The sequence below is a fragment of the Ochlerotatus camptorhynchus genome, unplaced genomic scaffold (genome assembly GCF_037179485.1).
Source record: "Ochlerotatus camptorhynchus isolate MF236.1 unplaced genomic scaffold, CSIRO-AGI_Acam_v1.1 ptg000203l, whole genome shotgun sequence".
NCBI classification, from domain to species: Eukaryota; Metazoa; Arthropoda; class Insecta; order Diptera; family Culicidae; genus Ochlerotatus; species Ochlerotatus camptorhynchus.
The window spans coordinates 3329203-3353183 of record NW_027040693.1 but is presented as its reverse complement, the minus strand read 5'-3'; the positions used below and the strand labels follow the sequence as shown (position 1 = coordinate 3353183).

General features: G+C 41.5%; 1 protein-coding gene across 7 annotated transcripts in view; it reads right to left on the bottom strand.

The window, feature by feature from the left end:
- Atpalpha (sodium/potassium-transporting ATPase subunit alpha) overlaps nt 1–3670 on the bottom strand; it is a 216242-nt gene extending 212572 nt beyond the window's left edge. For 3 of the 7 annotated variants that reach the window (XR_010517724.1, XM_065224003.1, XM_065224004.1), the window contains exon 1: nt 3412–3668. Coding sequence is in view for 5 of the 7 variants with exons in the window: in XM_065224003.1 (XP_065080075.1) it covers nt 3412–3435 (24 nt within the window). In the remaining 2 variants the exon portion in view is untranslated. Of the gene's footprint in view, nt 1–3411 lie in introns of all 7 variants that reach the window. The other 4 variants (XM_065224007.1, XM_065224006.1, XM_065224011.1 and 1 more) reach the window with 4 other exon arrangements.
- Between the last annotated feature and the right edge of the window lie 20311 nt (nt 3671–23981).

The window sequence follows — 23981 nt, the reverse complement described above, 5'->3', positions numbered from 1 at the left end:
CAAACTCTGTCAAAATCGTTTTGAATCTGTGTTGGAATCGTCTGGAATCTCCGTCGGAATCGGCTGGAACACCAACAAACATAACCAAATTTTGAAGATTCTGCTAGAAAATGTTAAGAAGCGGTAAGAAAACTGATGAAATGGTTAGCACGGTAAGTGACGGCAATTTGAAAAAGACTCAACTTAGATAAGATTTTTTCTTTTCTTTAAAAGATGACTGTTTTTTAAAGTATTCACTAAAGCATTTTTAGTGAATCCGTTTGTCCGCTTAGGTTCTAATCCGGAATCCCAAGATTCCCAGAATTCAAAGGATATTATGAGGAGAAGAACGAGAATTCTGAATTGAATTAAGCATGTTACCATGCTTCTGCGTTAATTTTCCTTCAGATGTCGCTGCTGTTCTTAATGGTGACCTCTTTCGGAAATTACACATACGCTTAGTTCCTATAATTGTTAACAAAGGGCAGGGTGAGGTATACGAGTGCAATCTTAAAATGCTTTTATTTTGAAAATGGAGCATTTTATTTAAATTTGATTATTTCAACGTTAGTAGAACCACAAACGAAGTGACAGACGACTAACTGGCGAAGAAATCCATTAAAATAATGTGGTTCACTGTAATAGAATTTTCTTGGAAGCTTGTGCCATCATCCACCAGATGGGTTAGTTTTTTTGTTTTGATTTGAACAAAGTTGATTTTGTGTACAATGATTCTTTGACAGAGTGCAAAGAGTGTATCATTTTGTAATTTTTTTTATGCATTTCAGTTTTGAGTAGAGTGAAAGAGATAGAACCAAAACATTCTAATACATTTGGTGAAAATGCTAGTTCAATCCAGTAGTAGTGTTGCCATGTGGTACAATCTAGTAGTAGTGGTGTTGCCATGTGGTACACTGAAAAATTGAAATAGCAGGTTAGTCACCAAAGTTTTCGAGCCGCTCCGTCTGTCACTTCGTTTGTGGTAGAACGCTTAAGGACTACTCAATACATATAATATAGAAAAAATAATTTCTTTTCAGATTTTTAGATTTTTCATAGATTTTAGCTTTTCTACCACTTAGGCAGCAACCAGATTTAAATACAATGCTCCATTTTCAAAATAAAAGCATTTTAAGATTGCACTCGTATTGGCAAATCAAAGTTGGCACTCGTGGAGAATAGATGAACTATGAAAGTGATGATGGTTTCAAAATTTTACACGGTATACGAATTGAATCTTAAAATGCCTTTATTTTGCAAATGGAGCATTTTATTTAAATCTGGTTGATGCTACGTTAGTAGAAAACTTAAGGACTACTCAATAGATATATAATATAGAAAAAATAATTTCTTTTCAGATTTTAAGGTGTATGCATAGATTTCAGCTTTTCTATAACTGTAGCAACAACCAGATTTAAATACAATGCTCCATTTTCAAAATAAAAGCATTTTAAGATTGCACTCGTATAGCTCTCCGTGGAAAATTTTTAAAACCATCATCACTTTCATAGTTCTTCTATTCTCCACGAGTGCCAACTTTGATTTGCCAATAGCTCTCCGTGGAAAATTTTTAAAACCATCATCTTTTTCATAGTTCGTCTATTCTCCACGAGTGCCAACTTTGATTTGCCAATTGTACACTAGTCATTTTTGCATAGAACAACAACAGCAAAACAGGCTGAGTAGCACAAGGAAAGAAAACAAAAAAAGCGAAGATCTAAATAATAAGAAGCTCCCTTAAATACTGCCAAGTGACGACTATACACAACTAGCAGTAGCACCAGTCTGCCTAAAGTGGCTGTGTGTGTTCCAATCCGCATCGAATTAACGAGCGACAGTCCACTACTACTAAAACCGTGTGGTATGTTTAGAAAAGCGCTAAAGAAGAAGGCATGCTGCTTTTGCAGGGGTAAATAAATAATAAAAAAAATGAGACTGTAAGCAATTTTTGCATTCAATAAGAACGTTTAGACAGGTTTAGACGAATGCTCTCGAAATGAGAAATGTCAGAGGGAGAAGGGGTTAATATTGGCACCATCATCGTCTAGGTAGTTATTGAAGAAAGGAAGCAATAGCCTCGGCAATAGCTGTCAGCTCAGAATGTCTGAATGCGCACGGCGCGGCATTCACGGCGCGCTTCGACTTTTGCCACAGAGATCCGGAGAATGTGGAAGAACAGTGCAAGACGAACATGTGAAACGGGCCAATGAGTGAACTGGAAACGATAACTTTAAACGTTGATTTCTCGCGGATTAAGACTCATCCAGGCAAACCAACAGAAGCGTCTGATTGAGGAAAGTTCACTCTATCATATGGTGTAGTAATTGTTTACAAGTGGTTTATCGACCCTTTTCAAATGTGTTGCTAGGGTGGATATAGGACAGGCAATAAGTTCACTTTCAGCGGAGTGGTCTCAGATCGTGCACCACATCGATATTGCTTGCATGCAGGGGTAAGCCCTCGATGATGGTGACGGAATTTTTACTAACTCCGTCGCCATGACAATGAGTAAAATGTAAACATACCAAGATGTTTATGTAGTTTTGGGCTAACCGGGTTAAAGTTGCGTCTTTATGGGGTTAATTGAACTAATTTCAAATGCACATAATGGTTTTCAAAAAGTGTACTATACATGCCAGCTATGTTTCCATGGACGTAAACAACTGTTAGGGTTTATCTTGTTAACGATATGTGTGCATATAATCGTCTGGGCATGTCGAAATACCTGCCACCGTGCACGAACCGCAAGATCATTAAAAATAATTAGTTTTGACAGCAACATCCATGTCACACTTTTCATCAACACTAGTGAATGAACATTTTTGTTGACAATGCGGCGACCATTTGTGATCATCAGGAGATGAGATGCTGAAGAATTTTGCCAGTGATCGATAAATCAATAGTGAGGATGAAACTTTTAGTAGTCGGTGGATGCCACCACCGCCAATAACTGTGTAGAAACCGACGACAGAAGCAACGCAAGTGTGCTACAGCACTCCGATGTCGCCTATACACATGTACCTAGCTATACAAGTGGCTATGCGCTCTCTCACTCGTTGGGGCGTTACCTCGAACTCGATTATGAAACGGTTTTGTTTATTGTTGCTAGTTGACAAGAATTTCCTTTGAAAGTTGGTCACAGCGATCTGGCAAGCGATACGGGAGATCTCTGACTCATCAACAGTAGTAAATAACGACGTAATATAGAAATGAGCTTCCTCGAAAAGCAGACTGTTTAGGTCGTCAATTATCGTCAATCAAGTAGAGTATACATATTTTTGGAACTGTCACATTGAGCGATTTATGGGCGGGGGACGTCTCGATTCGGCCCGCGGGAAACCCGTTCATTCGGAGACTTTCCTCGTTGTTGTTTTCCGTTGAAACCCAAAGCACACAGACGGAATTAAATCGGAAAAAAATCAATCCACTTACCTCCTCATCGATCGATCTCGCCATATTACAAAAGGAACACACTCACAGTTGTATAAATACTCGCGGTCTGTGCGGAGATATTCTCGCGGCTCGCTCACCACACAACACCACACTAAACGTTTAACCGTGAGCCGTCGAAGGAAAGAAAGCCCTGAATCAACCTACTGTTCTTCTCCGATGGCACTCGATATACACAGCGAAAAATATAATTAAAAAGTCCTTCTCGCACACCGTCAGCAACTATCAAAACTTGTCCGCGCCGACGAGGGGTTATCCAACTAACCACACGGGCGAGGGGTGATTTTAAAAAACTATTACCAAACACTCGCGGTTACAAAGTTACGGTCGGTCACTCTCTCTCTCTATTCTTGCACAATCTTGCACCAAACAACAATACCCGAGAATCCAATTCAATCCTCCCGAGGGGATTATCTCGTCGTTGGATCCCTACCTGAAAATCAGACCGGGAAAGTCCCCTGGAAAGGTGCACGGTTCGGAAAAAGGGTTTTATATCCAAATAAACTCACAACACACGCTCCGAAGGAAAACGACGTGAGGAAAACCTTCCTTACTTCAGCCTGACAGTGTCGTCTGCCAAAGTAAAAACTTCACCTCTCGCTCGCACAAACACAAAAACACTCGACGGGGGGTCGCATAATGATATGATATATCACACAAACACACGTTCAAGTCGCAGTCTTCGCAACTACAGAAACGTTAAACAGGTCTCCATCGCTACAATAAGGTCTGGGCCAACAGGCAGCTTGCTGGTGTTAGAAGCAAACATGTTGTAAACATTGCTGAACATCTCTGAACAGATAGAAATACGTCACTGCCAACATACTGAGATCAGATAGAAATACGTCACTGCCAACAGCTGTTTCGTGTTAAAAGATAAACATTGCAAAAAAATACGAACACCACTAAACATTTGCACATTTCACTAACACCAATAAGCCCTTTGGACCAGACCTTATATAAACGTCATTGCCATCGCTAGGCTACAAACTTGTCAGTTAGGATTTTAATGAGAGAGAGAGAGAAATTCTGCGAGAGTATGCCATGTGAATCAAGAACCAAACAAAAACCCCATTTGGGAGCGTCCATAAGCGCCGTACTGGTGTAGAAAATTTGAACAGCTTTTCAAGCTAATGGTGACAATAGATCAGTGCACGGTCCCTAACCTCACTTTTTGCTCCCTATCATTTTGCTTCTGAGTAAAAGAGATAGCAACGAATGGGAGCCAAAACAAACCACCCAAAACTGTCAAAACTTACGGGTGAGAGAAGAGTGCGGCAAATCTTCGTGAACTGATCAATACGGTCAAGATTAAAATTCATCGTTTCAGCTGATCATTATTTTCGTACGTTACGGAATGTGTGAACCATCACCTATAGAAATGTGTATGCGAAGGAATGCGAGCAATAAGGGAGGAAACCTGTTTTTGACAGACCAGCATTTGAATGCACTGCATGGCGGCACACCGATTCGAAAATCTCTCTTTATCAACCATTGGAGAGATTGATGGTCCGGTGAATGTGGTTGTATCATGGGAGGACGCAGCAAGCACACTCTCGAACTGGGTGTGAGATAGCACAGAGCTGACATCTGGTGGACAATAGAAAACGAAGATCAGCTCAGTTTGCTCTATTTGAATGGACTAAACAAGCAAACAGTTGTAACAGTCAGAACATTTTTTTAATGTTTTAGGAAAAAATAAGAAGTATGTTCTAATATTGGCAAATCAAAGTTGGCACTCGTGGAGAATAGAAGAACTATGAGAGTGATGATGGTTTCAAAATTTTACACGGTGAGGTATACGAGTGCAATCTTAAAATGCTTTTATTTTGCAAATTGAGCATTTTATTTAAATCAGGTTAGTGCTACGTTAGTAGAAAACTTAAGGACTACTCAATAGGCATATAATATAGAAAAAAAAAAATTCAGATATTTAGGTGCATACATAGATTTCAGCTTTTCTACCAGTAACCAGATTTAAATAAAATGCTCAATTTGCAAAATAAATGTAATTTAAGATTGCACTCGTATACCTCCCAGTTGGAAAATTTTGAAACCATCATCACTTTCATAGTTTTTCTATTCTCCACGAGTGCCAACTTGGATTTGCCAATTGGCCGTTATAAATTGTAGGTTCACTTTTTTCCCAACGAATGATCACCTTAGAGGGGGGTTCAAAAAAAATAATAAACATTTAATTTAAAATATATTTTTTTTCAATCCAGAAATACAGGGATACCATAGAGGTAACTCTAAGACCACTGGGTCCCGAAGAAAATCATTATTATTTTTGGCTCACTCAGTACCAGAACAACGGTCCCAAGCAGTCCCAAGCTATTTCACTCACCCCTGCATGTTCTGCATGAATCCACACACCCCTGATGTTATCTTTTTTTTTTTTTTATCTAGTTCGTTTATTTGGAAGGCTCAATCGCGTTAGCTTTACGGAGCCGATAATTCATTGTTCACTGTGTGTAACAAAATTCACTTAATTCTATGTCTAGTAGGAGTTGGGCCGATTACTCGCGGCTTACTCGAGGTTAGAAGGGTACATTTTCGAAGGATAGGATCAGGGGAGGAGCTTGGGAGTAGGGTATCGTTGCCTCATCAGAGCGTTGTCGCCAGTGTGAACGTTAGTGTGGTTCTAGATTCGTCTGGAGTTCGACCGGCTATAGTGACCAGTGGGCGACGATGAGACTCATCGAGACGGGGGACAAGACAAACAAAAACTAATAAAGAGATACAAAAGACAAACGAATTAAATTCTTATACTAGACATTTGCAGAAAAACATAAATCGACTGCATATAGAAGAGATCGCGGGTACCCAACACATCTCTGATAGGGATATAGGGTTGTCTTCCTTGGGCCTCGAGGGTATTCAAAAGTCGCTCTCTGGCGGCGTCATTATCCGTATATTGCCAAACTGCGTGTTCGATGTCGTCGTACCCGTTTCCACACCGACATATGTTGCTGTCCACGAGGTTTATTCTATTGAGATGAGCATCTAGCGAGTAGTGGTTGGACATAAGTCTACTCATCACGCGAATGAAGTCACGACTTAAGCCCAAGCCTTTAAACCACGCTCTCGAAGAAACATTAGGAATAATTGAATGTAACCACCGTCCAAGATTTCCATTGTCCCAATCGGTTTGCCAACTCGAAAGGGTACTCTGACGCACTAAATGGTAAAATTCATCGTGTGAAATTTGCCTGTCATAAAATTCGCCTTCCTGCGCGCCCACCTTTGCGAGAGAGTCCGCCTTCTCATTGCCTGGGATTGAGCAATGTGAGGGGACCCATACAAAGGTAATCATATATGATCTTTCGACCAGCACACACATCTGCTCCCTTACCTTTGAAAGGAAATAAGATGAGTGCCTACCTTGTTTCATCGACCGAATAGCCTCAATCGAACTGAGACTATCCGTGAAGATGAAGTAATGGTCTGCGGGCATGTTGGAAATCATCCCCAATGCGAAGTTGATTGCTGCCAGCTCAGCAACAAAAACGGAACAAGGTTCCTGAAGTTTGCGGAAGGCGCTAGAGTTTTCATTGAAGACACCGAAGCCAGTGGATCCATTGAGACGGGACCCGTCTGTAAAATATCTTTTCATGCAATTGACTTGTTGGTACTTTTCAGTAAAAATACGCGGAATAATAATAGGTCGAAGTTGATCGGGAATCCCATGAGTTGCTTGTTTCATGGTCAGATCATATTCAATTGAGGAACTGCGATTGGTGAAGTGAACACGGTCTGGAGTATAACAAGGAAGACACATATCTGATGATATGTAGTGGTGGTAGATTCTCATAAATCGAGATTGTGTGTTCAGCCCAAGAATTTCTTCAAAATTAGCAATTATAAGTGTGTTCGTCACTCCGCATTTGATTAGTATTCTGAGAGAGAGCTCCCAGAAACGGTTCTGGAGGGGTGTTACTCCTGCCAGAACCTCGAGACTCATGTTATGCGTTGAGTGCATACAGCCTAGAGCAATACGCAGACAACGATATTGAATTCGTTCCAATTTTATTAGGTGACTTTTTCTTGCCGAGAGAAAGCAGAAAGAGCCGTACTCTAGAACAGAGAGAATAGTTGTTTTATAAAGCGTTATGAGGTCTCCCGGATGAGCACCCCACCATGTGCCGCAAATTGAACGGAGAAAGTTGATCCTCTGCTGACATTTTTGCTTCAAATACGTAATATGGGCATTCCAAGTGCACTTTGAATCAAACCAGACCCCAAGGTACTTGAAAGACAATGATTGGGTAATGTTTCTGCCCAAAAGATTAAGCTGCATTTGGGCTGGGTACCGCTTTCGAGTAAACACTACCAGTTCAGTTTTCTGCGGCGAGAATTCGATCCCTAGATTCATAGCCCAAGAAGACAAGTTATCTAAGGAATTTTGCAATGGTCCTTGCAAGTCCACGGCATGTGGACCTCTTACGGAAACCACAGCGTCATCTGCAAGTTGTCTTAGCGTGCATTGTTCTGCCAAACAGTTGTCGATATCTTTGACGTAAAAGTTATAAAGAAGAGGGCTGAGACATGAGCCTTGGGGCAGGCCCATGTAGCTAATTCTGGAAGTTGTCAGTTGTCCAAGGGAAAAGTTCATTTGCTTTTCTGACAACAAATTGTACAAGAAATTATTTAAAATTCCAGAAAGTCCACATCTGTGCAGATTGTCTGACAGAATTTCAATGGAAACTGAATCAAAAGCCCCCTTAATGTCCAAGAATACTGAAGCCAATTGCTCCTTGTGTGCAAAGGCCAGTTGAATATCTGTGGAAAGCAGCGCTAGACAATCGTTTGTTCCTTTGCTCTTGCGGAACCCAAACTGTGTATTTGATAGCAAATTATTTGTTTTGACCCACTGATCGAGTCTCCGAAGGATCATTTTCTCCAACAATTTCCTAATGCACGAAAGCATGGCAATCGGACGGTATGAGTTATGGTCAGACGCTGGTTTGCCAGGTTTTCGAATGGCTATTACTTTGACCTGTCTCCATTCAGGCGGTATAATGTTGTTTTCTAGTAAGGAATTGAATAAGTCTAGCAAGCGTCTTTTAGCGATATCTGGGAGATTTTTCAGAAGATTGAATTTAATCATATCGCTTCCCGGTGAGGAGTTGTTCGATGAAAGAAGAGCCATAGAGAAATCCAGCATTGAGAATGGTCTATCCAGAGAGCCGCCGCTAGGAGACGCTTCTCGAAGAATATTTTGTGCTGGAACTGAGTCCGGACAGACCTTTTTAGCGAAATCGAATATCCATCGGTTGGAGTATTCTTCACTCTCATTAGAAGATGAGCGGTTACGCATGTTGCGAGCCACCCTCCACAAGGTGGTCATTGAGGTTTCTCGTGAGAGTCCCTCGACGAAATTGCGCCAATAACCGCGTTTTTTTGCTTTGATTAATTGTTTCAGCTTTGTCTCAAGCTTTGAATATTCCTCGAAGTATGTGGAGGTTTTGTGTCTACGAAAAGCTTTGAAAGCATCAGATTTTTCTACATACAATTTTGTGCATTCTTCGTCCCAACCAGGTGTGGCTGGTCTCCTTTTAAAGGGTGCACTTGGAACTTTTCTTTTTTGTGCTTCCAGTGAGCTTTTGTAAATCAAATCGGCTAGGAATCGATATTCTTCCAATGGTGGAAGCGCATCTATTGATTCGACACCGATTGTCACCGCCGTTGCATATTTCTGCCAATCTATGTTCCTTGTAAGATCAAATGGAACACGAGATGGTTCTGCAGAGTGAGGGGCACACTTAATTGAAATGATGATTGGCAAATGATCACTACCATGGGGATCATTGATAACCTTCCACTGACAATCCAATGATAGCGATCTTGAACACAAAGATAGGTCGAGTCGGCTTTCTCGAGCCGGAGGTTTTGCTATACGTGTCGCTTCACCAGTGTTCAAAATAGTCAAATTGAAATCGTCACATAAATCGTAAAAAATAGCCGCTCTATTGTCGTCATATAGATCGCCCCACCCAGTACCATGGGAGTTCATATCACCCAGAATTAATACTGGGGATGGAAGAATCGAAACTAGATTCCAGAGTTGACTACGGCTAATGGAGGTTCTTGGTGGAACGTATACTGAAGCTATGCAAAGATCTTTGTTCTTCACATTTATTTGGCAAGCGACGATTTCGACGCCTGATAGAGCAGGAAGGGAAATTTTGTAGAAAGGGTAGCACTTTTTGATCCCTAAAAGTACTCCTCCATAAGAATCGTCTCTATCCAGGCGAATAATGTTAAAATCGTGGAAGTTGAGTTCTTTATCGGAAGAAAGCCATGTTTCACAGAGAGCAAATATATCACAATCAGAATTGTGAAGTAAAAATTTGAACGAGTCTAGTTTAGGCACTAGACTACGGCAGTTCCACTGTAGCACAGTGATCATATCTTCAACCTCGTTCGACGAATTATCCATCGAAAGATATGATTGATGCAAGGAGGGGCCATGAAACAGTCAATTGCTTAAGATATGATTCTAATGTTGGAAGCAAGGCAGAAACTAAGCTTCTAAGAGGGTCTTGTATGTTGAACATATTTAATATGAATTCCACAATGTCCGAAAAAGCTAGCAAACCGCGTTCGGACTTGGATTTCTTTTGAGAAGTTTGAGGAGCAGCTTTTTTGTTTTTCTTTTCTTTGTTGGGTAATGGCGGAAAATCCTTACTGCAGCCAGGAAGTGGAGCAGTAGGAGCCTTCGATTTAATTTTTTCATCCCCATTACCCTGGGAATTTTGCAATCCTCTGGGAGTGACTTTAGTTTTCTTATGGCGCACTTTCGGGGAGGAGCATTTTCGTTTTGAGGATCCGTTCGTTTTCAAAGGTGCGTGTACCACCGTAGAGTCACCCTCATCGGATGAGTCAGAGTCCGATTCTTCAGCTGACAAAATCGAAAATTGATTTTCATCTTGGACGGCTGATGCAGCCTTCACCATTTGTGCATATGACTGCTTGGAGCGTCCAGAGATTGAACGCTGCACTTTATCGGAGTGCTGTTTGTACATCGGGCACTCCTGCAAGGGGTGAGGATTCTCGCCACAATAAGCGCATTTTACTGATTCTTTGTGGCAAGAATCCTCTTTGTGGTTTTCACCACATTTGCCACAACGAGTTTTGTTGCCACAATGGCTGGCTGAGTGTCCCAGCCTTTTGCAGTTGGTACAATTATATACCCTCTGTACAAACAACCGCACCGGAAAAAAAGCACCATCAACTTTGACAAAGTTTGGGAGAACTGAACCAGCGAAAGTCACCCGAAACGAGTCTGAATGCTGATAAACTTTCTTGCCATCTTGCAAAGATACTGAATGCAGTTGCCTGACATCCAGTATCTGTACCTGCTGACCGATTTTCGAGTTTTTGAAGCAACCCGATGCTCGTTTTAAATCCTCGACACTCAGACTCGCGTCGGAGACCACACCTTCTATCTCCACATCTCGAGAAGGGATGTAGATGTTGTACTCAACACTAAACAGCTCATGTTCAGCAATTTTATTTGCCACATCATAAGTCGGTGCTTCTACACGCAGTTTATTGAATCTCTCTTTATGTACCAAGATTCCCGGATACTTACGCAGCAAGTCTCTCGAAATGTCGAGAGTTTTCAAAGGTTTATTTTTAGGCCGAAAAAAGACAACCCATGGTCCTTTCGAAGACGGTTGATAGTATCTAGTTCGCGCAACGTAGGTATCTGAAGACGCCATAAGTGTTGCGCAAACGCGGTGCACAACCGCTTAAAAAGGAAAAAAAAATACTTCAAAAAACCTTCACCAATTAATCTACTTAACTACTAGTTGTTAATATTTTGTTGCCCAGTGTATGAACAACCAAACAAAACAATAACAAAATTATCAAAAAAAAAAAAAAATAAACTTTTTATTAGTTGCAAGAAGTTGCACCACTATAGCCCTCACAACCCTATCAGGGGAGAGGGCAAAGCCACGCGCAAAATTCAATAACAAAAGCGCGGCAATGGGCTAGAGAAGACTATTGTATAGAATACTTAACACCGGCCGGTGCCGGCTGTGTGAGCTGGTGCAGCCACTCCGTTTGCTGCTTTGTTGTTGTTGCTTGCTGCTTTGGAGTGGTGATGAGATGATGACGGTGAGATGATAGTCCACCTATAGCGTCGCTAAAGGTGGCTACTTCCTCTGCTGACTGCGGTTGCCTTGGGCACTGAACTTCGTCCACGGTAGGTAAAACGCGCGATATAAAAAAACCACTATGGTGGGAAAAAAAAACTCCACCGGCTACGAAACTAATACCCGCAACGGAGACACGAACAAACTACGTCCGGCTACTTCAAGCTATCGGCGAGGAATGACTGATGTTATCTGTCAACCTTTCATAGCGAATCAAAACAAACATAGTGTAGTAATAGAATTTCAACTAGAATGGGGTACGCCATACAAGTACTTGGGACCAATAGGCTACTCAAGCAGTGAATCAATTTAAAATCGTTAGTTTCGTATTGATTGTTGGGGATACCGCATCCATAATTAGCCATAACCTCGAATGAAGCAGTTAAAATCTCGGTTAAAATTACGTTTACTACCACTCGAGCTCCGAAAAAAAATTAAATGGTTTAGAACCTTGAGAAAAGTAGCCAAAATTTGTTTGTTCCATAAAAAAATGGTAATTTGTTGGGGGGTCACTCCATCTACGATGCAGGAAAGATTTTGTTTTGCCACAAACGAAGTGACAGACGGAGCGGAACAAATCGACGCAAATTCCCATTCCAAAAAAGACAGAAGCTTCAGAAGCCGATCATTTTCGTAGAATATCTCTTTGTAATGTGGCTTATAAGGTATATGCTAAATGGATAGGTAACCAGCTTCGAAAATTCACAGGAGATCCAGGGTTCCATCAACAATCAATACGAAACTAACGATTTTAAATTGGCTCACTACTTGACTAGCCTATTGGTCCTAAGCAAATCGATTAACGTACCCCATTCTAGTCGAAATTCTAGTACTACGCAATGATTGTTTTGATTCGCTATGAAAGTTTGACAGATAAAATGAGGGGTTAGTGGTTTTTCCTATGTTTCGAGGGGTGAATCGATTAGCTTGGGACCGAAGAGAGTACCAGAGCTGAGCCAAAAAGTTGAGCACATTATTTCGGGACCTTCTTGTCTTAGAGTTACCTCTATGGTTCTATCAAGCAGCATTTACAAGAAGTAGATCAACAGATGATCATATATTCATTGCTAGGCGAGTCATGGAAGAATATTGGAATGCAGGAAAACATCAAATTGTTTTAGCGTTGGATATCTGTAAGGCATTTGATACAGTAAATGTGCAGAGTTTAAAAGAAGTTTTACTTAATTTAAATGTTCCATCTAGATTAGTTAACAGGGTGTTATCAAAAATCAATACGAAACTAACGATTTTAAATTGGCTCACTACTTGACTAGCCTATTGGTCCTAAGCAAATCGATTAACGTACCCCATTCTAGTCGAAATTCTAGTACTACGCAATGTTTGTTTTGATTCGCTATGAAAGTTTGACAGATAAAATGAGGGGTTCATGGATTTTCTTATGTTTCGAGGGGTGCATCGATTAGCTTGGGACCGAAGAGAGTACCAGAGCTGAGCCAAAAAGTTGAGCACGTTTCTTCGGGACCTTCTGGTCTTAGAGTTACCTCTATGGTGTTATTATGTGTTAAGGATGAACTCACTAGAGTTTTATGGCAAAACCAATTTTCTAAAGAGTTCAAAAGAGGTAAGGGAATTAAACAAGGATGTCCCCTGTCACCTCAACTTTTCAATTATTTAATACAAGATGTTCTTAAAAACGTGGCAAGAGATATTCCTGAATTAGAATTGATAGATATAGATTGCTAAAAACTGCCGATAATTTTTTTTTTTTTTAATTTAGATGACATCCCTAATAAAAATGTTATGGTTAATTTGCTTAACGACGTGTTCTGGGTATCATCCAAACCATTTGTGGAATAGTTCACACATTTGGGTTATCGTTCGTTTATGGTAATTTTTTATTAGGGATATTAATAATAACAAGAAGTATAAATGAGTTAGAGAATATTCTTGAAGTCCTAGAAGAGAAGCTATCCAAAGTAGATCTATAGGGAGAAAAGTCAAATTTTAGTGAGATACCCAAATGACACAGCAGTACAGCCAAACGAATTAATGCTTAATGGGACTGCTTTTAAAACTAGTAAATATATTAAGTATTTAGGAGTTTGTCTGACAGCAACCCTTTGAAAACTTCAAGATTAGTAGTAGAGTTTTGTTCAAGATTTCATCCGAGTTGGGAATTAGGAAAGCTTATATCACTGACAAACAGACGTAATACTTCATTGTGTATCTTCGTTCACGCATTTAACGGTTGATTTGAATATTATCTGTTCCGCGAACTACTCGCCGCAGCGCTGGCATCGGATCACTTTGACGTTTCTATACATTCTATAGAACTTTTATGCAATATTGCTTGCGAGTTAGCGAGCAAGCTTGTTTTCCGCGAGAAGCCTGAAAGATGTCGCTACTGAGGTCCTATGTTTTGAGATACTATGTTTTCAAGATAAACTTTTTCAAAGAGTTACGTCTGTTTGTCTGTGCTTATATACACACTTAGAAATTTTTACAGTAATTTGTAAAATTTTACCGAAATCTCAATAGCTGAACGTTCGGTAAACAGTTTCGCAGATTTCCTGTAATTTTTCACAAATATCTGTGAATTTTTCACAGATATCTGTAAATAATTACACGAAAACTGTAAAATAGTTTACCGAACGTTCAGCTGTTGAGATTTCGGTAGAATGCATGCATTCCGGGTGGTGAGCGAACATGATGAAGAAAAAGAAGATGGCTTTATCACAGAGCCCCGTCTCGGAACGTGTGTATTGTTGACCGACATGGTCAACGATTAAAGATTGGATTCTGTAATGATAAGTATCACGATATTCATCGAAATGTAAGTATTGTTGACAATAATCATAACCAGTGCTGTAAATTTTCATATCATTCGATTGAAGATGAACCACTACAACCATTCAAACAATTCTGTGTAAACGAATTCTCACATGACCATAATTTGAAGAGCCCCTTTCTCATTCGAAGCTCATTGTCACTGTCAATTGAGTCACTCAGTATCATTTGATATACGACAGTGGAGTATGGAAGAAATCCAGGAAAATGGTCCCGAACAGACAAGTCGACCCGATGTCGAATCAATGTAAGGCTAATTTAAGGTCGATGTCGACCCAATGTCGTGTTAATGTCGGGTCAATTTTGGGTTTATGTCGGGTCAATGTCGGGTCAACATCGGGTTGGGGTTTGATAGAAGTCAGGTTGGTGTCGGGTTGGCTTAGCTTTTTCGCCGGAATGTCGACCAGAGCTCCGTTTGTGTGTAGGTTACACTCAATCGAATGATATATAGCGTTTCTCAAATGAGAATGATCCATGCCTTCGTCAAATGACTAAGCAACTGATATCACCCATTCGGAGGAGGTCCCCTTTGATAGCGAATAGCTACTTTTCTCATTTTCATCAAAAATGTTCAAATGATTTTGAGAATTTACAGCACTGATCATAACAATCAACTCGTATATACATTGAAATACATAAATAAAAGGAAAGGGACGGTCCAACGGGGCACCCGATTGAAGCGATTTGGACGGGGAGAGTGAGAATGCCAACTCCCTGTTGATAACATTTCGTGGATAACGGGCGGGCTCTTCTCCCCACTCATTGGGGCATCTTCCTGTTTGGGGACTTGTCTTTTTAACAAATTGGCTGATCAAGTTGCTGGAAGGAGATTCTTTATTGTTCCGTAGATGCGTACAGGCGACTTTGCCTATCGATCTACCCAATCCGTTTTTGGACCTTCATACGGCGACATGTTGAGGACAATCAGAGGTTATTACGCTTGATCAAGACAAACAGAGAAGAGAGCCCACTGCTCTCGGACTTAGTTTCCATGATACAATGGGTGGTAAACCATTATCATCATTATCACATATTGATTTGTCGGTATACGATTTGAAATTTGCATGGCCTTCGGCAGCAAAATAATCAAAATGATACTACAATGTTTGCAAATTTAAATACAGCCCTATGCAAGGGGTATTCAACCCAACTCTGCACACCGTAATCTCTGTGCCACGAGATTCAATCATTCAACTGTGCCGAAAGCTGTCTCAAGCGCTGTGCCAAACGTGCCAACCCAACAAATTTATTTATTTATTTATTTATTTATTTATGTCGTCAATCAATCGTAGACCAATTACAATGAATGCTTAAATATTAACTATGTCTTAAATATTATTGCCTGGCTAACCTTGAAAAGAATGCTTTTTTTAGTGTTATTTTATTCATTGTTACATCAATTGATTGGGAATATGCGTTATAGCAGGTCATAGTTCTATTCAAAGGCCCATTTTTAGCATAGTTTGTTCTTTGATTGTTAATGTAAAACAAATTCCTAATCCTCAGAGAGCGAGTGGGAGCATAAAAATTTATATTTTCTAAAATTTCCGGAACATTAACTCTTTGAGCAATAACATCGTTTATAAATGTTACCATGGCAAAGTCTCTTCGTTTTTTCAGTCCATCTAAACTTATTAACAAACATCGCGATTCATAAGATGGAAGTGGTAATCTCGTCCAACCTAATTTTCGAAGGGCAAACAACAAAAACTGTTTTTGAACAGACTCAATGCGGTTTATATATGTATCCTGATACGGAGCCCACACTACGCTACAGTATTCAAGAAGAGGTCTCACATAGGCCACATACAATGTTTTAATAGTGTAAGGATCATTGAAGTGCAGACTAAATCTTTTGATAAACCCTAGCATGTTACTTGCTTTATATATAATGTTATTGTAGTGATCAACAAATGACAACTTAGAGTCGAGAATAATGCCTAAGTCCCTTACTTGATTACACCTTTCAACTGTTTTCTCACCAAGGGAAATTGTGTCATTTACTATGGCATGCTTTCTTGTAAACGATATAGAATTACATTTACTAACGTTAATCTCTAACAAATTCTTCTTACACCAAGTGTAAAAATGTCAACTTCTTGCTGAAATAGCTGCATATCAGATGCTTTAGATATTTCCACGAAAAGTTTCATGTCGTCTGCATATATTGAAACATGAAGCAGCTTCAAAATGTATTCTATATCATTGACAAATAAGATGAATAGTAGTGGACCAAGATGCGAACCTTGTGGCACACCAGATGTTACATGAATGACAGACGACAATTTTCCTTCAAATCTTACTCTTTGCGTTCTCCTTGACAAGTATGACTCGATCCATTGCATGAAGGTGAATGGATTGAATGTTAAATAAGAAAATAAGCTTCTTCAGTTAAAAAATGGCTTATTCAGCTGTTGATCAACTCAAATTGTTTGTTGGGAAAGTAGGCCGGAGTGTACCAATCAAGGTTTCAATATCTCATGAGTTTATCGTGGGGCTACAAAATGGTGAGTGACAATCTGGAAGTTCCTACCTCACGCCTCCACGAGAGTCATATGAGTCAAAAGACTGCCAGCTGAAACATGGACACAGCTGGTTGGCGTAGCCTGGGCAATGTTGTCAATCCGACAATAGCAGAGTGAGGAGGTGCGACGCGAACACTGGCGCGGTAACCATAGCACGGTGATAGAGGAAATGCTTCGCCAACCCGAGCGTCTGTTCACCATGGAGGTGCGGCTCAAACAGCGTCTGACTGGCATCCAGCGGCTGAATAAGAAATGCTTTTCCCTGGAAACTACACCTAAGATGGCAGCTCCATCACGGCGGATAGGAGACCTTAGGCCAACCACCTACTGTCTCTGAATCATGGAATGTATTGACGTTAGCCCAGCAGGGTAAACTGGCACAACTCGCCAACGAGGCGCGACGCATGAAGCTAGAAATCCGTCGTCGATAAGGTTCCAAAGGGTGACATCAAGATCTACACTGGCGACTTCAATGCGAAGATCGGCTCCGACAACACGGACTATGAGCGTGTCATGGGACGCCATGGTCTCAGCGAAATGAGCGAGACCGGTGAGCTGTTTGCAGAATTTTTTGGCAATAACGACATGGTGATCGGGGGCTCGCTCTTCCCCCATCGGCCAGTGCACTAAGTCACGAAAATCAGATCGACCACATCTGCATCAGCCGAAAATGAAGACGGAGCCTTCTTGATGTCCGGAATAAACGCAGCGCCGACGTCGGGTCTGACCATCACCTTCTAATCGGCGAAATCCACCTACGCATGGCGCGGATCCAGCGACGGGAGGAGAGACTCGGGCGGCGGTTCAACACACGCCGACTTGAAGCTCCAGCGGTAAAAAGGTCTTTTGTTGAAGAACTTGAGACTTGAGCTGCGGACGTTCCAGAAGGTGGCAGCGTAGCAGAACAATGGACGGCCATCAAGAATGCATTTATAGAAACAAACGAGAACAACTTGGGTGAGCTGCGCACCCAGAGGAAAGAGTGGATCACAGATGAAACCTGGCGGAAGATTTAGGAGCGTAGAGAAGCAAAAGCCGCGATAGAGCGGGCGAGAACCAGAGGAGCCAAGAACGAAGCCCGTCAACGGTACTCGGCTCTAGAGAAGGAAGTCAAGCGCTCTTGCAGACGGGACAAGCGAGCGTGGGTGAACTCCCTGGCCGACGCCTCCTCTACGATATCTCACGACGCCTGAGTGGAGCAAGGATGAACCCGAGGATGCCAGTGAAGGACACGTCTGGACAATTGCTTACCGACCCCACTGACCAACTAAAACGCTGGTTTGAGCACTTCGAACAACTTCTTCAAGTTTCGACGGTCAACCAGCCATCAACATCTCGGCTTGATCCGCCTAGGGTGCGGCGCATCACTCACGTCGATTACGAGGCCCCATCACTGCAGGAGATTGAAGCAGCTATCCGAAGCATGAAATCCAGGGGTCGATCGCATATCAGCAGAGATGCTCAAAGCTGACCCCATGCTATCCGCACTGGATACAGGGCATCTTAGTGAAGGTCCCATAGAAGGGGGATCTGACTGTGTGCGACAATTGGCGAGGCATCATGTTACTGTGTATTGTTCTCAAAGTTCTGTGCAAATTTATCCTGAATCGGATACAGGAGAAGATCGACGCGACTCTCCGACGGCAGCAGGCAGGATTCCGTGCCGGAAGATCTTGTGTGGACCATATTGCCACGGTCCGCATCATCCTGGAGCAGGTCAATGAATTCCAAAAGTCCCTTTATTTGGTATTCATTGACTACGAAAAAGCTTTCGACCGTCTCAATCACGAGAATCCCGGGAGTCCCGGATAAAATCGTCAACCTCATCGAAGCGCAGTATGAGGCTTTCACGTGCAGAGTTCTGAATAACGGAGCCTTGCCCGACCCTATCCGGGTAGTCGCTGGTGTGAGACAAGGATGTATACTATCACCGCTACTGTTTCTCATCGTAATCGACGAGATCATGGTAGGTGCAATTGACCGTGTACCGAACCGTGGGCTACTTTCGCAGCCTATCACCATGGAGCATCACAACGACTTCGATTTGGCTGATGATGTTGCTCTACTAGCACAACGGCGCTCTGATATGCAGAGTAAGCTCAATGACCTGGCCGAACGTTCCTCTGCGGCGGGTATCACCATCAACGTCAACAAGACCAAATCGTTGGATATCAACACGGGCAACCCTGCCAACTTTACGGTAGCGGGGCAAGCAGTGGAGAAGGTTGAAAGTTTCCAATATCTTGGCAGCCAAATAGCGTCGGACGGCGGGACCAAGAGGTGCACGAATCAAGAAGGCTAGGGCTGTCTTTGCGAGTGTACGAAACGTATGGAGATCCAACCAGATAAACCAACGCACCAAAATCCGAATTTTCAACTCGAACGTGAAATCTGTGTTGTTATACGCGAGCGCGACGTGATGTGTATCAGCGGAGAGCACTCAAAAGCTGCAGGTCTTCATCAACCGATGCCTGCGGTATATAATTCGTGCCTGGTGGCCTCACAACTGGATCTCGAATGCCGAGCTCCATTGTCGATGTCATCAGAAGCCGATAGCAACAGAAATTCGAGAGCGAAAGTGGAGGTGGGTCGGCCACACACTTCGACGGGGTGGAAACGAAATCTGCAAGCAAGCGCTGTATTGGAATCCCGCAAGACATCGCAGCAAAGGCAGACCCAGGGGCTCATGGCGGCGGAGCCTCAATAAGGAAATTAAGCAAGTCGATAGGAATCTGACCTGGGCCCAGGTCAAGGCAAAAGCGAGCAGCCGCCCAGGATGGAAGTCTTTCACGTTGGCCCTTTGCACCGCTGGTGGTGCACAGGACCCTTAAGTAAGTTATCGAGGGTGGTGTCATATCTAAATCTCAATCCCAGATGCTCGAAAAATCTCACACTAGCGAATCAATCTACGAAAAATGTTCTTTTATTTCTCACATCTACTTGCATCGGGCATCGTATTTTTGCAGGAAATCTTCAGGATTGTAATCAATCTTCTTTTTATCTACTCAGCGTGCGCGCAGCTAACCACAGCAAAACCACAAACGAAGTGACAGACGACTAACTGGCGAAGAAATGAATTAAAAGAATGTGGTTCGCTGTAATAGAATTTTCTTGGAAGCTTGTGCCATCATTAGACTGATGCAAAATTTGACTTTTTCACTCCACAGTGCTTAAATGGTTTCAAATTGGGTCCTGATTAGCCTCTCAAAGTAACAACTCATTTGGTTAGAAACAGACTTCGCACAAGCCATTTGAAGTTTACATGTAAATTACTATGGGAAATCTCAACTTTTTGTTCATTAACTTCTATTCTTTTTCCATATTGAGCTGCAAAACAGTTCGATAGCCATTCTTATAGAAAATTTTCTCAGCTACAACTTTGCTGAAGATTGTTTCTATGTAAAACGAGACAGGAAAAAGTTATTAATTATTTAAGAGATTTGTAAACTTATGACATGATCAAGCAGCTGCTCTGTAGGCAACACTGTATTTTGCAGTGTGACATAGTAGCCATGATTTGTGTGTCCTATTCAACGCCCCAGAAACACCAATGTTGCCTGCTGAGCAGTTGATTGAGCATGATCATAAGACATCAGCGCATTGAACCATTGATAACTTTCGATCCTTGCATTTAATTGAAAAGTGGTCTTGGGCAAAGTTGTAGCTGGAAAAATTTCCTACAAACTTTGAAGCAGACCGATATGGTGAATTATTAGATAGACATGAACAAAAATCTTGGTTTTACCATAGTAATTCCCATACAAACTTCAAATGGGTTCAAATTTTGAGAGGTTAGTCAGGATCCGATTTGGAATCGTTTAAGTATTGTGGAGCTAAAATTTCAAATTTTGCATCACTCTAGCCATCATCCACCAGATGGGTTAGTATTTTTTTTTGGTTTTGAACACTTCGTTTGTGCTAAGGGGCTGTTCATAAACTAAGTAAGGGGGGATGGTTGACAATTATCCACGGCCCATACAAATTAAAAAAAATGTACGGTCAATTGTCTATGCAGGGGGGGGGGGGTTCAAGAATCCCAAAAAACCCTCTACGTAGTTAATGAACAGCCCGTAATAGACTGCCCTAATAAATATGTTATGGTTAATTTTCTTAATGACGTGTTTGCGGTATCATCCAAACCATTTGTGGAATAGTTCAATCATTTGGGTTATCGTTAGATTATGGTATTATTATATCAGGGTGAGTGAAACTTTTATCGATTTTCCTCATATTCGAGTAGTTATGCCTGGAAAATCCCGGAAAATTCAACTCGCTTTTGAGTAAATGCAATTTGGACGAAATTTAGTCGGCTCGACTAAATGTCAAGTTGGTCTGATTGTCCATGCACGATTCGCTATTTTTGATATACTGAAAAAAAATAAAATAATCTTCAACACTAATTACAGAGGAGAATGGATTCACGCAAAACAAATATCTCTAACATCCAATGTAAAGTTGGATATACCACTAGGTAACTCTAAGACCAGAAGGTCCCAAAGAAACGTGCTCAGCTTTTTAGCTCAGCTCTGGTACTCTCTTCGGTCCTAGGCAAATCGATGCACCCCTCGAAACATAGGAAAATCCACGAACGCCTAATTTTATCTGTCAAACTTTCAAAGCGAATCAAAACAAACATAGTGTAGTACTAGAATGTCGACTAGAATGGGGTACGTTCATGTACTTGGGACCGTTGGATACGTTCGATGTACTAGGGACGTGTGAGCCAATTTAGAATCGTTAGTTTCCACCGGTTGGATATACCGTGGACCCTCGTTTATCTGAACGACGCTTCGTTTAAATTACCGGGGTTCATTTTTAATAAAATCTTCTGATAGCCCTATGACCAGCACAAAAGCGAGTTACTGCTAACGGCGTGCAGATGAGTGGGGTTCAAATTAAAAAGTATTCAGATTAAGAACGGTCAGATTACCGGGGGTCCACGGTATTCCATCCTCTGCATATGTCTCATAAAACAAATGTAATGGCTGTTCTTGCAATGGGCTGCAGCATACAAAACCTTCCCGAGATGATTTTCTAGACGCAATGCATTTGGGGAAACATACATTGTTCGATAAATAAACAAACATAAAAAATATTTTAAATACCTTCCGACAACCACCTCACAGAATCCGGTCCTATCGCGAAACATTGCAAATTCTGCATATTTTTCATGCAAATCTGTAACAGAATCTTACATTTCCCGGTTGGGTGTACACATTAATACATTACCTTGTACATTACGCACTAGGAAGAATGTAGCTAGTAATCCGTCTACACATCCGGTGCGGTTCATTTAACTCATTCCGCGAAGGTCGATAGTGTTAATGGAAGAGCGAAGAATAAGACAACAACGGCAAACACACGCCGAGTACGCAGATTGTGTTGTTTTTGAGTTCACGACTGTTGTTCGAACTCGAAGCTACGGTAATTTCTTCATCCGCATTTCAAAAGGGTGAAACTGCTTTTGTAAATAATGCATTCAACCACTGATTTCTCCAACAACACCACCAAGTAGAGGAATGTTTCCTCTACCAGCCGGTATGGTTAGTTTGCTGGAGTGAGCTTCTATTCGCGAGAAATCGGAGGTTGAAGTCATTGTTTACAAATAGCAGTTTCGCCCTAATGAAATGTTGGCATCGATTTATTCCTCGTAGAGTGTGCTTAGAACGGAACAACGCAAACACTCAATCCGGTTTGCTCATAGGCATAAAAAATGACAGCCTAATCAACAGTTCAGTGCCAACATTTCAAAGGGGCGTAATTGCTTTTGTAAACAATGACTTTAGTCGTCAATTTCTCGCGAATGAAATCTTACCTCTCCAAAATAACAATGCTAACTGGTAGAGGAAACATTCCTCTACCTGCTGGTGTCATTATTTTTCATGAGTGAGATTTTATTCGCGAAAAATCGACGGCTAAAGCCATTGTTTACAAATGCAATTACGCCCCTTTGAAATGTTGGCACTGAGTTCAACAAGTTGCAACAGTTGATCCTAGTAGTAAAGTAAACAAAAACACGCCGAAGTGCTGCACCTGACTTGTTTTTGCTAAGTTGCAGTGACAAATCACTTTAGTAATTCTACTTAATCATATCTATACTATATCTCGAGACAGATCTTGCCACCTCCGGTGTGGTGTTGTACAGACCAATCGTCGAAGCATGCGTGAGTGTCTGATGTTTCTGTCTTCTCTTCTCCATTGAAACTTTCCGTTTCATTTCTTCTTGCTTGCCCGGTCGGCGCCGGCTAGACCCGCTGACCTTGAGGAAAGCACCACCGATCGATATAAAAAAGCTTTTAAAGTGATCGCTAACAATGCTCACCTGCTTCGTGCGTGTCTTCGTCTACTCTATGCATATCAAATCAACATATAACTACAGCCAATTGTATTCGGCTTCGTCTGGCCTAGCAGTGAGTGCTGCTATAGAAGCTTCTCGGAGATCTACCACTCCAAGCCACGGACGAATCAAGCTAGGAGAAACTTGTTTGCCGTTTTCGCATGCACCTTAGGCCTAGATTTCGAAGCTTGATGAGTTTTTAGCACCTTCTATAGGGTGCAGAACTACTTTGGCCTAATCGCCCATTTCGGGCCTATTGAGCAGGAAACATCACAAAATCCATTTTTTTTTGCGTTAATTAGTTAATTATGAGTTTGGTACGATACTTGGTCAATAAGAACGCGTGATTTGAATGTTCGCACCCATTATTCTCAAAAACAAAAGGAGCGCTCCGACAGAATCAATTCCAAAGTGACTTCAATGTCGTTTCAATGCCATTTTTTTTTTAAATCCATAGGCCGAGTTTAGGATCAAGAAGCAGTATTATATTTTTAACTACGGTAAGTTAAATAAATTTAGAATGCATCTGCAGTGAAAACCGAGGTGAAAACATACGATTTTTTCCGCTCGAAAAATAGAGCCATAAATTAGATCTAAGCCCTATGACCGAATGGGTGAAACCGGTGAAACTGCGTCATGCTGTTTGTATGCACGCTGTTCGCATGTGTAGGTATGCGTGCGCGCTCGAAAGATGCACTCGGGCCAATATCGGGCTTG